Source organism: Eulemur rufifrons, chromosome 3, assembly GCF_041146395.1.
Source record: "Eulemur rufifrons isolate Redbay chromosome 3, OSU_ERuf_1, whole genome shotgun sequence".
Taxonomy (NCBI): domain Eukaryota; kingdom Metazoa; phylum Chordata; class Mammalia; order Primates; family Lemuridae; genus Eulemur; species Eulemur rufifrons.
The window spans coordinates 49,834,761-49,849,212 of NC_090985.1; the positions used below are offsets into that span (position 1 = coordinate 49,834,761).

Sequence of the window (14,452 nt, forward strand, 5' to 3'; positions counted from 1 at the left end):
TCCTGAGGTTCCAGAAAAACTCAGTTTCCTCACCCATAATATGAATTCTAACTTGAAAGATTGTTTTAGAATTAAATGAGATTATTTATGTAAAGTGCTTTTTGCAGTACCAAGTACATAGTAAAGACTTAAAAAATGCCATCTTTTATTGCTGATGAGGTAAACCCACATAGCTGGAGTGATCAGTCAAATGATACTTCATGCTAGAAGATTAGATTAAGGTTGTAGCATGTTCTTTTCCATGGATAAAGAATTGACCCCTTGAAGGATTTAAGTTTAGAGAGTAATGTAAGTTTTTAATTTTTGAAAGGCCTTTTTATTTTGGAAGTGTAGAATGCATTGCATGGTAAGATTAGCCCAGAGGAAAGGAGACCAAGAGGAGGCTGTTGCATTGGTTCACAAGTGAAACTCTGGAGGTTGCGCAAATGAAATGGCAACGGATTCATGAGGTATTAACAGGGTAGAATTGAAAAGGTTTATATGGCCAATTTGGCTTGGGGAAGAGAGAGGGGAAGGTGTAGAGGATGATTCTCATGTTTCTGGTCTTCTGTTTTGGCTTTTAATTTAGGTAATATCACTTTTTATGTGGTCATAGTTTTACTTCATTCCATTAGAGTGCTGGCCTTGGTTCTCTTTGACTTTTAGCACCTAGGTATTGATTTCAATACATCAGGGTCAACACAAGCACTTTTATTTAACTATAATAATTGAACCTCACATCTTGCTGTGTGATCTAGGAACCAAAAGCATTTTCTAATGTAACTAATGATAATGACACTGTAGATACAGTTTTCAGAGTGAAATCTGTATAGAAGGTGAATATGGTGCTACTTGCAAAGTAGAAAAAATGGCAAATAGATATCACATTTATTATGTACGTATATATTTTTAATATTTATAGTCATGCTCCTCAAACTATACTCTTATGGTGGTAAAAGATGTTCCACAAATAAATTGAATCAAGGCAGTTCTTCTAAGTTACAGACATACAAAGTGAGGTAATATATATAAATTTCTCAATTTATAACTTCACTCCAATTACTTTTTTCTGAAACTTTGATGTCTTCTAACGATTCAAACAATTTCTAAAAAATTACCTTACGTGTAAATAGGCAGATAATATTTATGAAAAATTGAGAAAAATAGCCAATTTTGCTTTTTGTTACTGGCAAAGGGGATTGAATATTAAAGAGGAAGAAGGCAGGCATAATATTTGCCTAGTAACCTTGGGAGACATAAGGAAAACTGAGGCAAATATACCAGAATTTTGTGGAAATATTTCTCTTTGATCAATAGAGAGAAGCTGAAACACTAGTTAGGGGGACCCGATTAGTATTTTAGTAGTACCTGATATAGGTTATGAGTTGACATAAAGCTACATCATTCTTTGTATCAGGAATGTGTGCTGGTTGGCAGTCATGTGAATAGATGTAGCTGCACCAAGTTCATAAAATATCCAAAATTTTTCATAAGTGAAATATTCTTTTTCCTTATCCACAGCAGCACTGGGAGGTGGAAATCAATTCTTAAATTGATAATTTGTGATTTGTGTTGATTTGTTATTTTTTTTAGCATGTGTTCTCCTGGTTGTAATTGTATATCTTGCATAATCATTTTTGTTGTTAGGGAAAATGATCCCAGTGCATGTAATGTCATTAAATATATCAATTCATAGTAGGCTTCCACAAAGAGAACTTGTAATTTCTAGTTGCTCTGCCACTTGAATGCGAGTAGAACCTCAGCATTAGGTCTTGAATTAGACTATTTGCCTGATTGTAATATGAATGTGTCATTTCCATCTCGTTTCTTTAAATTTGTTGAGGCACATATTTGTATCTCAACTAATGGAAAATCCTAGAGGGAACTTGCAGCATCTTTAAATCAATGAGTAGAGTTTGGTTTTGAACTTATAAAATATACATGTTTGGAAAGGAGAAACCATATGTAGTAATAGTGTTTGTAAGGTCCTCTGAGAATCTTTGGATGTCCTCAAAGATCTCAGGACATAGTCTCTGAGGGAGACAAAGGTACATATTACTCTAATGAACAGACTTTTTTCTCCCCCTCTACCTAAGAGCACTCATGATTATAATTTTGCAGTATATCTGGGAAACAAAGGAGGTCTGAAAGCATCTTTTTCCATTTCATGCAATAGTTGGGGGGCTGGTCTGAATACTTAAGAGCATAAAATAGTCACAAAATAATAAATGCCCAGAAATTTATCCATATGACTCTATCTTATAAGAAACAAAAGACTCAATTCAGCACAACTGTTACTTTACTGCTTTCTATCCTTGAGCAATATGCTTAAGAGATAATGCATTAGGTCTTAATGAGTTTACTTTTATAATCACTAAAAATGGTCTTCTCCCTTGGGCTAATTATATAATTGATTATTTGAGAAAAATAGGGATTTTAAGATTAATTATATTTTTACTTACACTAATTTTCTTGTTTTAACTAGTTTATGCACATCAACATCTCATAAATTATTAATTGTAGAAACACCTCCTGCCCAAATTAAATTATTAGTATTTGTCATTTCTAATTTCAGTTCCCATTAACTCAGAACATATTGCATGCAAATAAGTGTAATTGATCTTTATAAACACATTTCACTCCTTAACTCTATAAGGCACTTACAGATTTATCATAGTTTTTTTCCTCTTTTCTTTGGATTATATTTTATTCCCTGGTCATCTCGTTGACTTTTCATCTCTTTGTGGTGATGACTTAGAGATAGTTTTAACTTGTCTAGGTTTCTGAATTTTGTAAACATTGCGTTTTTGTCTTCATAAACTTTCTCTAATTATATCTTGAGCTAATGACAATGCTCCTGGTGCCCAGGGTTTTCTTTTGGTAAAGCCAATAACATTTTAGCTGCATGTAGAAGAAGCTTGTCATGTTGGGTCAGTCAAAACACTCAAGGTACTTCAATTCTTGGTGCTTTATATAAATCTTCACATATTTTCTTTATGTGAGTATTCCTAGATTATGTATGTGAAAAATCTTGAACTTAAACAGAAATTTAAGGTCTTCTTTATGACAACTGGAAAAATATTCTTTAATAGAGTTATTTATTTAAAATACAAACTGACATTCTTACTTCCATACCTAAAACCCTTCAATAATGTTAGTTAAGATTTGTTGAATGCTTCCCTGTCACTATTCTAAGTATTATGCATATATTGTTTTAAGTATCACAATGTGACTATGAAGTTGGTATTTTCTCAACCCATTTTACAAGTGATGGAACTGAGGCACAGGAAACATCTCAGAATTAAAAAAAAAAAAAAAATGCAACTAGCAGAGCCAGGATGCACACAAGAGGTTGTGCTCTTACCTCTAAATTCTCCTTCCATTAGACACAGAAGGAAAGTACAACTCCTTATGTTGGTTAAGATTATAAGACTGTTCACAATCTATCTTCTGCTTCCTATTTCAGCTTCATTTCTTGCTGACTTTCCAGGAACACTAGAATGTGTTTTAGGGAAAAAACTCCCCCTCCTTTCCAAAAAAGAAAGAATAATCTCTTAGAAGTCCATTCATTTAACATGTTACTTTCTCTGACAGAACATCACATGCACCTTCTCCTTCATTGGGTAAATTTGGTAAAAGTATAAAATTTTTCAGTACTTATATGGGTTATTCCTTATGAAACAATTATTTAAACAAAGGATGACCTTCGTTTATTTTGATTGTTCCACCACATGTTAATCATCTCTTAAACCGTCTCCATTTCTTTCTCCACCAAGAGTCTCTTTAGAGCATAGTTGCTTATACTGCTAATTGATCTCTCCACTCCCAGAATCTAACATGATACAGAGCACACAATAGGTGCTCACTTAATGCTTATTGAATGAATGAATAGTAACTACATGTCATGATTCTATTTTACATTTTTTCATTTTACTTAGTGTTATTCCATAGGCTAAAATTTTATAAGTAATATCTATTTGTGAATATCAATAACTTATACAGAGTAATGCTGTGTTAAACATTAGTTAAGGTAAACATGGGTAAAGTAAATTAACAAAACATTAAGGATCAAGGTGAATGTTAGCAAAGGTTTCCTTACAATATATTCCCAAACCATTGCTGCCCATCAGTGACTATTAATAAAGTCAGAATTATTCCTTACAAAAAAACTTGCCCACAAACATTCAAGTTACTTATTACAAGTATTTGACAAATACTTGTTTAGCAGATTAATTAATTGATTCTGAGGTACATTATGCCAGGAAAAAGTCTGCATACTTACCAATGCAGTTTTCTACAAGTCTTCAAACCACTAGACCAACTCACATTGGATTCACCCTTTGATTATCATGAACATCTATATTATTCTTGAACAGTTATCTTTATAATGATAAGTGTAGAATGCCAAATAGTAATTTTGGTATATATTTTTTGAAAACTCAAAGATATCATGAAACACAGAAATAATAGTTATCTTGTACCCATTATTTAGAGAAAGGTTTCAAATTGAAAATATGAAATATATTTAGAATAACAAGATCTTTACTATCACTAAATAAAACCTCTTGTGCAAAGACACTTGATTTAATTTCTGTTCCTTTCTCACATGAATGCAAGACCAATATTTTGGTCTTCATTTTTAATAGGTTGATATATAGATTATCAAATCAAATTTATGAATGAGTGTTTTCTTTAACAAAAGAATGTTGCTGAGAGGCTTAGCACAAATTAATCTTTTTTCCCCTCCCTATCTCCCTCTCTCAATGCATTGAAGACTCATTCAAAATAATTATGGAATACTAGAAAATGTACATATTTAGATATATAATTTATATATTTAGAATCATCTAGATGTATAATATATATGTATGTATTCAAAATTATAAGCTATAAGTGATATGACTAACAACATTTCTGCTCCAGATTGATTGCCTTGTGAACATAATTTGAAAGAATAATTTTGAGTTATAAATAAATAATGGTAATGTGAAAAAATGAGGGTTTAATATTTTCAGCCAAGGTAACTGTCTACAATCATTTGAGAACAGACATAACTCTATGCAATTTTTGATATGGATTTGTCCCTGGATCCATTTCTGTTTGTTTTTGGCTACAACAGCAGATTAATTGATCCAATCCCATTAAAAAAGATTTACCCAGAGAGCATCTCTGATGGCCAAGGACATTAATTTTACAAAATTTATAGCCATGAAGCTTAAAATGGCTCATTATTTTGATTGCTTTTGTTAAACAGGAGATTAGCTTTGGTTAAGCAGAAGGGAAGCCTTTACAACATTTTTATAAAAATTATCTTTTTCTTGCTCATTTCTGCAAATAACTTATTGATTCTGTCACTTATAAAGAAGTCCTTAAAGAGGACATTTTTAAGTTAATATTTAACCACTCAGAAGTTTAGTTGTGTAAATAAAAAAAATGGCTGAAATATTTGAATTGCAGGATTTTCAGATATTTCTATTTTACTTTCTTTAGTGCACATAAAAAAAACTGGCTGCCAAGAAAATGAGTGAGGCCATCAACATATAACTTCTCTGGTTTATCTCATTGCTTCATTACATTACTTTCTTCCCTGAAACAATCATCTTCAACAAAAATTAGCTAGCCCAACTTAATCTCTTCTAGAAAAACAGAAGGGAGTATGTTCTTATACTCCTAAATTCTCTGCTAATACTAATTCATTTAATAGATAAGTTATTTTATTATGCACAAAAATAATTCATGTTATCATAGAAAATTTGAAAATCCAGAAAATTATAAGCAAGGACATACAAATCACCAATAATTGTATAATCAAGAATTATAACCACTGCTATGTGGCATATTTCCTTTTGCTCATTTTTCTGTGTGACTAATGCAAATAAGAATTTTTTTAACTTACAGAATTGCTTTTACATAGCTTATAGAGTTTTGTGTCATTTATAAAAAGTTAGAACACTTTCATAAAAATTTTATGTTGTTCATCTATATTATGTATTAAAAGCTTCATTTAAAAATGAGAATCTCAATATTCTACTGCCTCACTGTAACAGAGTTTTATTTACTTTCCTCTCAGAGAAGGAAATTACCACTGCTGGTTATTGATATTTTTCTGTGTATGTGACCCTGAATGGAAGTGAAATCATATTCACAAGACATATGTTTATACCATAACTCACTATTTTTATACTCAGTAATTCCTGAAAAGGGCTGTCTGAAATCAAATGAGTTTAATGTGTGAGGCCCATCAATGGGTTTTAAATGAAATTAAAACAAATGAAAGACAATTTCTATCTCTTCTTGTATCTCAAGATCTATTTAGGGAAGAAAGACTTAAACCCTTAAAAATTTAAAAATAGGTTGCAATTTAATGGTAATCAATTTTTTGTAGATCCATAAATTCAAAATTACAAAAAAAAAAAAAAAAAAACAAGAAATATGGAACATGATGCATGCTTACAGACCTAATTAAAGTCCTGGGCATTGGAATCCCAATCTACAGACTCCCCTTATCAAATTCAGAGCAGTCTCAAATGTATTCCCAAATGACCACTTTACTCATGCTCTTTGCTGCCTGACTTCCCTAATCTAATCATAACTGTCTCAAGTTACTGCTTTTATGTCATTTTCTATCTTTAAATGTCACCCAGTTTTGCATGATTTAAGCTACTCTAGCCATTGTGTTATTAGATAAGGTATCTTATATTTGCATAATTATGTTTGTATTTATTAAGAAATAATAAAGGTAGGATTCACTCTCTTTCTTACACAATACATTCATTTACACAAGCAAATTGTTTATTAAATGCCTCCTCAAGACTCTGTGCTCTAAGCTCCCTATGGAGCTTCCATTCTCAGAATGGAGATAAATACCGAACCATTAATTGCACAATTATTTATTCATCATCATTTTGTGTTGAGTGTCCCAAAGGAAATGTAGAAGGTGGTGCTACAATAGCATCTGTCAAAAGTAAATAACCTGGCTGAGGAGTGAAGGAATATATAAGTCATTGTAATACTTGAGAATTTAGTTTTTAATGGTTTTTTTTAATTGAAATACATATGTAGATAGTATAATGATGTTGGAGTGGTGACTTCTAACCCATTTAAATATGCATTGGATTAACTTCAGAATGTGAACTACAAAGAAATGAATAATAAACAAAGGCTTTTATTGAAGATAAAAAGTTTTTAATAGTAACAGTCACATATTTTAAAAAATGTTTTGACAAAAAATCAGTTTGTTGATTAATTTTGATTAAATGAACCATTTTAGGGAAAACACTTACATTTACTATGTTTTTATTTTATGTTCAAAATAAATTCTTAATGTAAAAATAATGAAAATGTTTTGAATTATATTCTTACATCCCTTTCAGAAAAAAAACTGAACTCAAGTAGTACATAATACTTTTCAGGTCTCAATGAGAAACGTGTTTTTCCCTTTTCTGCTTATAGTGTCTTTGGAGAAAAAATCCTACTTATAATTGTATTTAAAAAATTTTTACATATAAGAAAAAATACATCAAAATATACCTCATGAATTAAAAAGTCCATTCTGTATGAAAGAAGCAGAAGATGGGCTTCTGAAGATAAAATAGCAAGTAATTTTTTAGTCATTTCACTAAGGATGTTTTGCAAATATTTCATTTTATTCTCATAATAAATTATTATTTTTATTTTTCATGTAGGGATTTTCTTTTTGGGGAATTTTTATTTTTTGTTTTATAATAGAAGACAATTAGGCTTGGAGTTAAAAGTCTACTTAAGTATAATAATGAAGCTATTTAATGGTTGCTGCTGTAAAAATAAAAGTGGTATAGTTTTATAATGGAGTTCGAATGTGCATCGCTCGTAACATCTAAAGTTAAATCTATTTCACAGAAAATTCTTTATGTCTCAGTGTAAAATATAGTTTGATAGGACATCAATAACCAATTTTGGCAACTTAATATTCATAATTTAAGGATTTATCATTTGAAAGTTACCAATAATGATAGATTATTATCATTAAATATTCTTAGCAATTGGTTTGGATTCCTGTCCTGAACCACAAACTCCTAGCAGTGGAATTAAAATTGGAGACAGATATATGGTTGGTGATGTGGTATCCTTTCAATGTGATCAAGGCTATTCTCTTCAGGTAAGCATATTTTCAAATTATGGTTTTAACTTACATTGCCCTTTCAGTATGTTTTAACAGACCAATGGTTGATAATCCAAAGGTTTTAAAACATTTATCCTGGGCTGCATAGCATAGCCTTAAGTTAAAAGGGCGTTCAATTTGTTAATAAAATATATGCATGTGAGAATTTGCTGGAATTGACTAAATTTGTTTTCTCTGGAAGTAATAAAAAATGATTTTGAATCAAAATTAATCTTTATTTCACTTTTGTCTCTATTCACAAATGATTGTGAAAATTGAACTCCAGGATCTTTAGAATTTGAAAATAAAGTAAAGTACTATTTAAAGTATGAAATGAAACTTCCATGATGGTAAATTCCCCAAATTTGTGAAAATTCACTACAAACGTATTTTCGTAAGGAAGTAGATTTGCAATGTATATTCTGATTTTGTGTATTTATATTGATCTTTTTAAAGGCTTTTTGGGGGGAGGATCTCGAATTTCTGATCTCATAAAAATCTTAAAAAATAGACCCATTAAGAAAAGAATTGAGGGAGAAACTATTTCACATATTAAATAAATAAAATCCTTAGAGGAAGCAAAATTAAAAATTAATAATTTATAGTCTTTAAAGTTGTATCACAAATTATTAGTCTCAGAAGTACAATCAGATCTTTCTGGCCTTCATATTTCAATATAAAATTTAATATACTTTGACTTGTCTTAATATTTTTATGAAAGAACTTAAAAATTATTCTTTAACCTATCTCATCTTGAATATTATAGTAATTTATTATAAGACCCTTTAACTTGTATAATCATTGCAGTATTTTAGTAGAACATGTTTTGATAGAAAAATATTAAAACCAGAATTCTAATGTGATATATCTTACTTTTTTCTACCAGGACTCTGTAGTGTTTACATTATATCACAAGTATACATAATTAGCTTTCTTCTTTTAAGACATATTAAGATTTCTAGTAAAAGTAAAAATATATATATATATAAAAGACAATATATATTTAAGCTTGTTTTCATAATAACCATTCACTACGCTACTGGACATTTTATGTGTATTGAACTGCATTGTCTTATTTATGTAGGGTCATTCCCACATTACATGTATGCCTGGACCAGTAAGAAGATGGAATTATCCAATCCCGATTTGTTTGGGTAAGTTAAAGGACTTATAAATTATTTATAAGCCTTGTGAAATTTTAAAAATACATCCTGTATATAATGTTCTTCAAACATACAATCTGCCTTTTGCCGGGTTTTATGGAAATGGTATTTTGAGGTAAATGTTTCACATCTTTATTTTTCTTTTTTAGTTTTAAATTTTTACAATTTGTTTTACCCTAAACTTCAATATCAATGGATGGCTTAAACTGTAGAAATTAAGAAAAGACTTTTTGTTTTTTTTTTTAATTCCTAGAGAGTTTTTTCAGTATACCCACAGATCAGGAAAATAAGTAAATATTCTATTCCTTACTGTTGAGCCAGACTAGGTAAGCAGGTTCCTTACCTATTCTGGCAGGACACCTCACATGTCTCCAATAGTGACAGGCAATCAAGATATGGGATATAGCAAAAGGAAAGCTGAGTACTTTGAAAGTATGGGCTCAAATTTCTGCTCTAACTTAATGCTGCTTCTAAATTATTTCTATCTACCCTTTATTTTTTTTTCTTCTTTATTTTTGTTATCTGTATGCAACTATTAATATACTGGGCTCTACAGAGTACGGAAAAGAAATGTGAGGTATGATCCTTGTCTTTAAAATATTCATTTACCATTCAGAGTGGTAGAAATAAAAGAAAAGAATTGATAAGACAATAATTTAGTGTTAAATTATACCACTGACTACCTGATGTAATTTCAGAGAAGTGAGACTAGCGTTGACTGAAGTTACTGGGAAAGATAGTTAGCCCATAAGGTTTACATAAAGTTTTGGAAACTAATTGTAATTAAGATACATGGATGAAGAAGCTAGCCCTTTCTGGGTAGGGAAGAGAACACAAATAAAAAAATGTCCATGACTTATTTGACTTATCTCTGTACAATGACCATATCTATAGTGTATTCATTTCCTTGGGTTGCCATAAAAGAATCCTTCAGATCGGGTGGCTTGAACAACAGAAATTTATTTTCTTACAGTTATGGAAGCTATAAGTACAAGAACAAGGTGCTGGCAGATCGCTTTCTTCTAAGGCCCTCTGTCTTTAGCTTGTAATTGCATCTCCTCCATGGTCTTATCTGTGTGCACCCACACTCCTGGTATCTTTTCCTCTTCTTATAAGGACACCAAACCTATTGGATTACAGCGTTGCCCTTATGACCTCATTTAACCTTAATGCCCTTCAGTAAGGCCCTATCTCCAAACAAAGCCACATTAGGCATTAGGATTTCAAGATATGAATTCTGGGAGGATGCAATTCAGTCCATGACATCTATGTACACTGTGCACAGTTCTTGTTGGAAAGGACTGAAAAATAATGTTTAAGAGTAAGAATGTGTATTATTGGCAAAACATATTGAAAGCACTCAGACTTTAGATGATTTTTAAAAGGATTTTTTTAGGGGTACTATGAATAATTTATAAATGCATATTATACCAATATTAAAATTATAGAATATATGTGCATATAATGGCTTTCTAAAAATTTATATGTACAGAAAATGCTAATTGTGAATATATTGTACATGGTGTTTATATTTGGATGTGTATTCAATTGAGTATAAAACATTAAGAATATAAAAGTACAAAGAACAAAAAAAAAGTACAAAGAGCAAAATAAATAATGTGCTTATTCTGCTGATATAAAAACAGAGAGTTTAGGTCTTTCATCCATTATTATGACCCCAGTGCCTAGAACAGTTCTCATCTTAAATAAGCATCCAATAAATATAATTTAATGAACAAACTAATCTAAAGATTTGTGATTCTACAATACATATATATTTTATAATGTTTTCCTTTTTGAAATTACATTTCTCATACTGTACCATGTTTTCAAAATCTGAAACAGAATTTTGAAACAAAATTTGAAATTTTGAAAATAAAATTTGAAACAAAATTTGAAATTTTTGTTCATGGCACTAGCATAGTCCAAGTTGTATAGTTATTATATTTCCTTTTTGTTAGAGTTTCATTTTTTGTCTTTTTGATTTATCAATTACATAATATAAGTATTTTCCACATTATGAATTTTACAATTTCATCTTCATTATGAACACACCTCATATTTTAATCAGTACACATTACTAATTGCTTAAAATTTTATCTACACAGATTGATTTTTTAATTTATTTTATTTTTTTTAATTTTTTTTATTTCAGAATATTATGAGGTACAAACCTTTAGGTTACATATATTGCCTTTGCCCTGCCTGAGTCAGAGCTACAAGTGTGTCTATCCCCCAGATGGTGCGCACTATATCCATTAGGTGTGAATGTTTCCATCCCCCCCACCCCCTCCCACCTGCTCTACACCGGATGAATGTTACTACTATATGTGCACATTAAAAATGTTGATCAATTAATACCAATTTGATGGTAAGTACATGTGGTGCTTGTTTTTCCATTCTTGTGATACTTCACTTAGTAGAATGGGCTCCAGCTCCATCCCAGGTAATACAAGAGGTGCTAGATCACCATTGTTTTTGTGGCTAAGTTGTACTCCATGGTATACATATACCATATTTTATTAATTCAATCATGAATTGATGGGCACTTGTGCTGTTTCCACATCTTTGCAGTTGTGAATTGTACTGCTATAAACATTCGAATATAGATGATTTTGTAAATGAATGTTTTTAAAAGCTTTGATAAATATTGTCAATTGCTTTAGATGGTTGCACCAATACAGTTCCCATCTTGTTATAGTACTATTATCAATTATTACTCTTCAAAAATTATTAATTTTTAGGTAGAGAAAGTATTTTGATTATATCTGCATTTCAATTGTATATTGTTATCAAGGCAAGTATTAGATAGAAGTGATATTTTGATAAAATTATACCAGAAAGTCTTAAGTTTTACTATATAGAATAAATTGGAATACTTTCCAGTTGTTGATGTCCAATGTATCTATTAATATATTCAAATTTCTGCTCAAGGCACAATAGCCATGTATGGAAAATGCATTATCCTTTGAGTTTCTGTTTGCTCACCTGTTAAATGGGGTAATAGTGTCTACCACAAGGTTTATTGTGAGGGTTAAATGAGAGAATTTATTTAAAGTGTTTACCACTGAACGTGGAGCACACGAGGCACTCAGGCTGGCACTTACTATAGTGAAAAATAGGTAATAACTTATTGGTTCACTAAAAGGGGAATGGACTTAAAAAAAAGGAAGTGAACATTATAATGAGATATTTAATAATATGGACAAAGTTTACAATATGTAGTTAAATATAAAAAGGCTTAAACAATTTATAGCATAATCCTATTTTCATTATATGCAAATACACATGCATATACTGTATATATGTATGTATTCAAAGAAAAATATAAACATATTATCTGTGAGTGGTAGAATTAGAGGGAATTTTTATTTCCTTTCTCTTATTTTTTTTGTATTTATAAATTTTGAACAATAAGCTTGTACTACATTTGGTACAAAATTAAAATATTTGAACTGCTACATGGCCATATTGTAAGGAGATATGCTACAAGGCATATCGAAGGAAAGAGGCTGAGTCAGAGAATATCTTAAAACACTAATCATCAGATAACAATGCTACAGCCCTGTGAGCTGGAAAATAAGCAATCTGCCAGATACTTTGATAAAAAGAAGGAAAATTCATATGAGATTTTAGATATGAGACACAACTAAGAAGTAAAAATCTAAAATGATTTTTTTTTTTGGAGGACTGAGGTATGACCATATCTCTAACAGAGTATAATGGAGCACAAAAAAGTCTACTATGAAACCACTGGTAGCACACATAGAAATGTCATTCACGGCATAGGAGTGTTGAGATTGCAGAGATACTGAGGGAATAGACATGAACAATTGCTAAAGGTGGATGCATTTTTTGGTATCCTTCTTCATATGTCTTTTGTGATTTGTCATTTTTTCCTTCCTTTTTTTCATTACGTTCACTCTTTATTCTTGTTCCTTCTTCCTCCTTTGATTTTGGGATTTTTCACCATAAAAGGAGGGGTGGGCAATGAAGAGGACAGGATTTTCAGATCATATATAAAGAAGTAGAAAGTAACAGAATTAGAAAGACAATGAGTAACTTAAGACTTGGAATTGTGAAGGCAAGCAAATAAAAGATAGTCCAGTCTTTGTCTTTTTTGCTTTTGAGACAGAGTCTCCCTCTGTCACCCAGGCTAGAGTGTAGTGGTGTTATCATAGTTCACTGCAACCTAAAACTCCTGGGCTCAAGCAATCCTCCTGCCTCAGCCTCCCGAGTAGCTGGGACTACAGGCATGGGTAACCACATTCAGATAATTTTTTCTATTTTTAGTAGAGACAGGGTCTTGCTTTTGCTCAGACTGGTCTCCAACTCCTGAGCTCAAGCAATCCTCCCGCTTTGGCCTCCCAGAGTGCTAGGATTATAGGTGTGGGCCACTGTGCCTGGCCCAGTCTTTGTCTTTTACTCAAAGTTCAGAACAAAGCAAAACAAACCTACAAATGTAATCTTGCCAGAAACTTTAAAAATTATTTTTGATTGATCAAAGTATTTTCTTTACAACTCATTAATTATCAGATTTTGTGGTGAATATATGATATATATGGACAATCGAATTTTAGAAAAATGAATTGGTAAATATTAATAGTGTATATTTGTTGAAAATTTGTTTGGTCTAAGGATGAACTAAGATTTCAGAAGGGTAAAAAAGTATGCAAGTGTATCTTTAGAGCTTGATGATAATCACACATTTGAAAGAAAAATTTATATGTAGGTTGTCTCCAAGATTATATATATCCCCTAGTAAAATCTGCTTGATAGATAATTTATTCAGTTTACATAATAAAAGATAGCTTTCAAACTTGTAATTGAACATTGTATAGAGCATTGAATAAATTCCTCCCAAATTTGCCTTTATAATATATAACCTAAAGTTTGAGTATCTATCTTTTGCTATTCTTAGCAAGAAATAAATGAATAAAATTGTAAATAAGTGTTCTATACAGGTAACTTTTGAATTTGATTTGCAGTCATGAAATCTGATTCATCATCCAACAATGAAATGATAAAAATGTGCGATTAGGGGAAAGAATAGGATTCTAAACTGCAGTTGATCTTTAATGTATGTTAAATAGTTCTATCTAATCATATAAAAATCAAATGGGTAGTTTTCTATTTTAATTTTTACTTAGCTTATTAATAGTAAACCTGT

At 30.7% G+C, this 14,452-nt stretch overlaps 1 protein-coding gene across 3 annotated transcripts in view; it reads left to right on the forward strand.

The window, feature by feature from the left end:
• Nucleotides 1-14,452, forward strand: part of CSMD3 (CUB and Sushi multiple domains 3) — a 1,111,380-nt gene that overhangs the window by 986,800 nt on the left and 110,128 nt on the right. For all 3 annotated transcript variants that reach the window (XM_069466068.1, XM_069466069.1, XM_069466070.1), the window contains 2 exons: nt 7,998-8,116; nt 9,204-9,273. In XM_069466068.1, the coding sequence (XP_069322169.1) occupies nt 7,998-8,116; nt 9,204-9,273 (189 nt within the window). The remainder of the gene's footprint in view (nt 1-7,997; nt 8,117-9,203; nt 9,274-14,452) is intronic.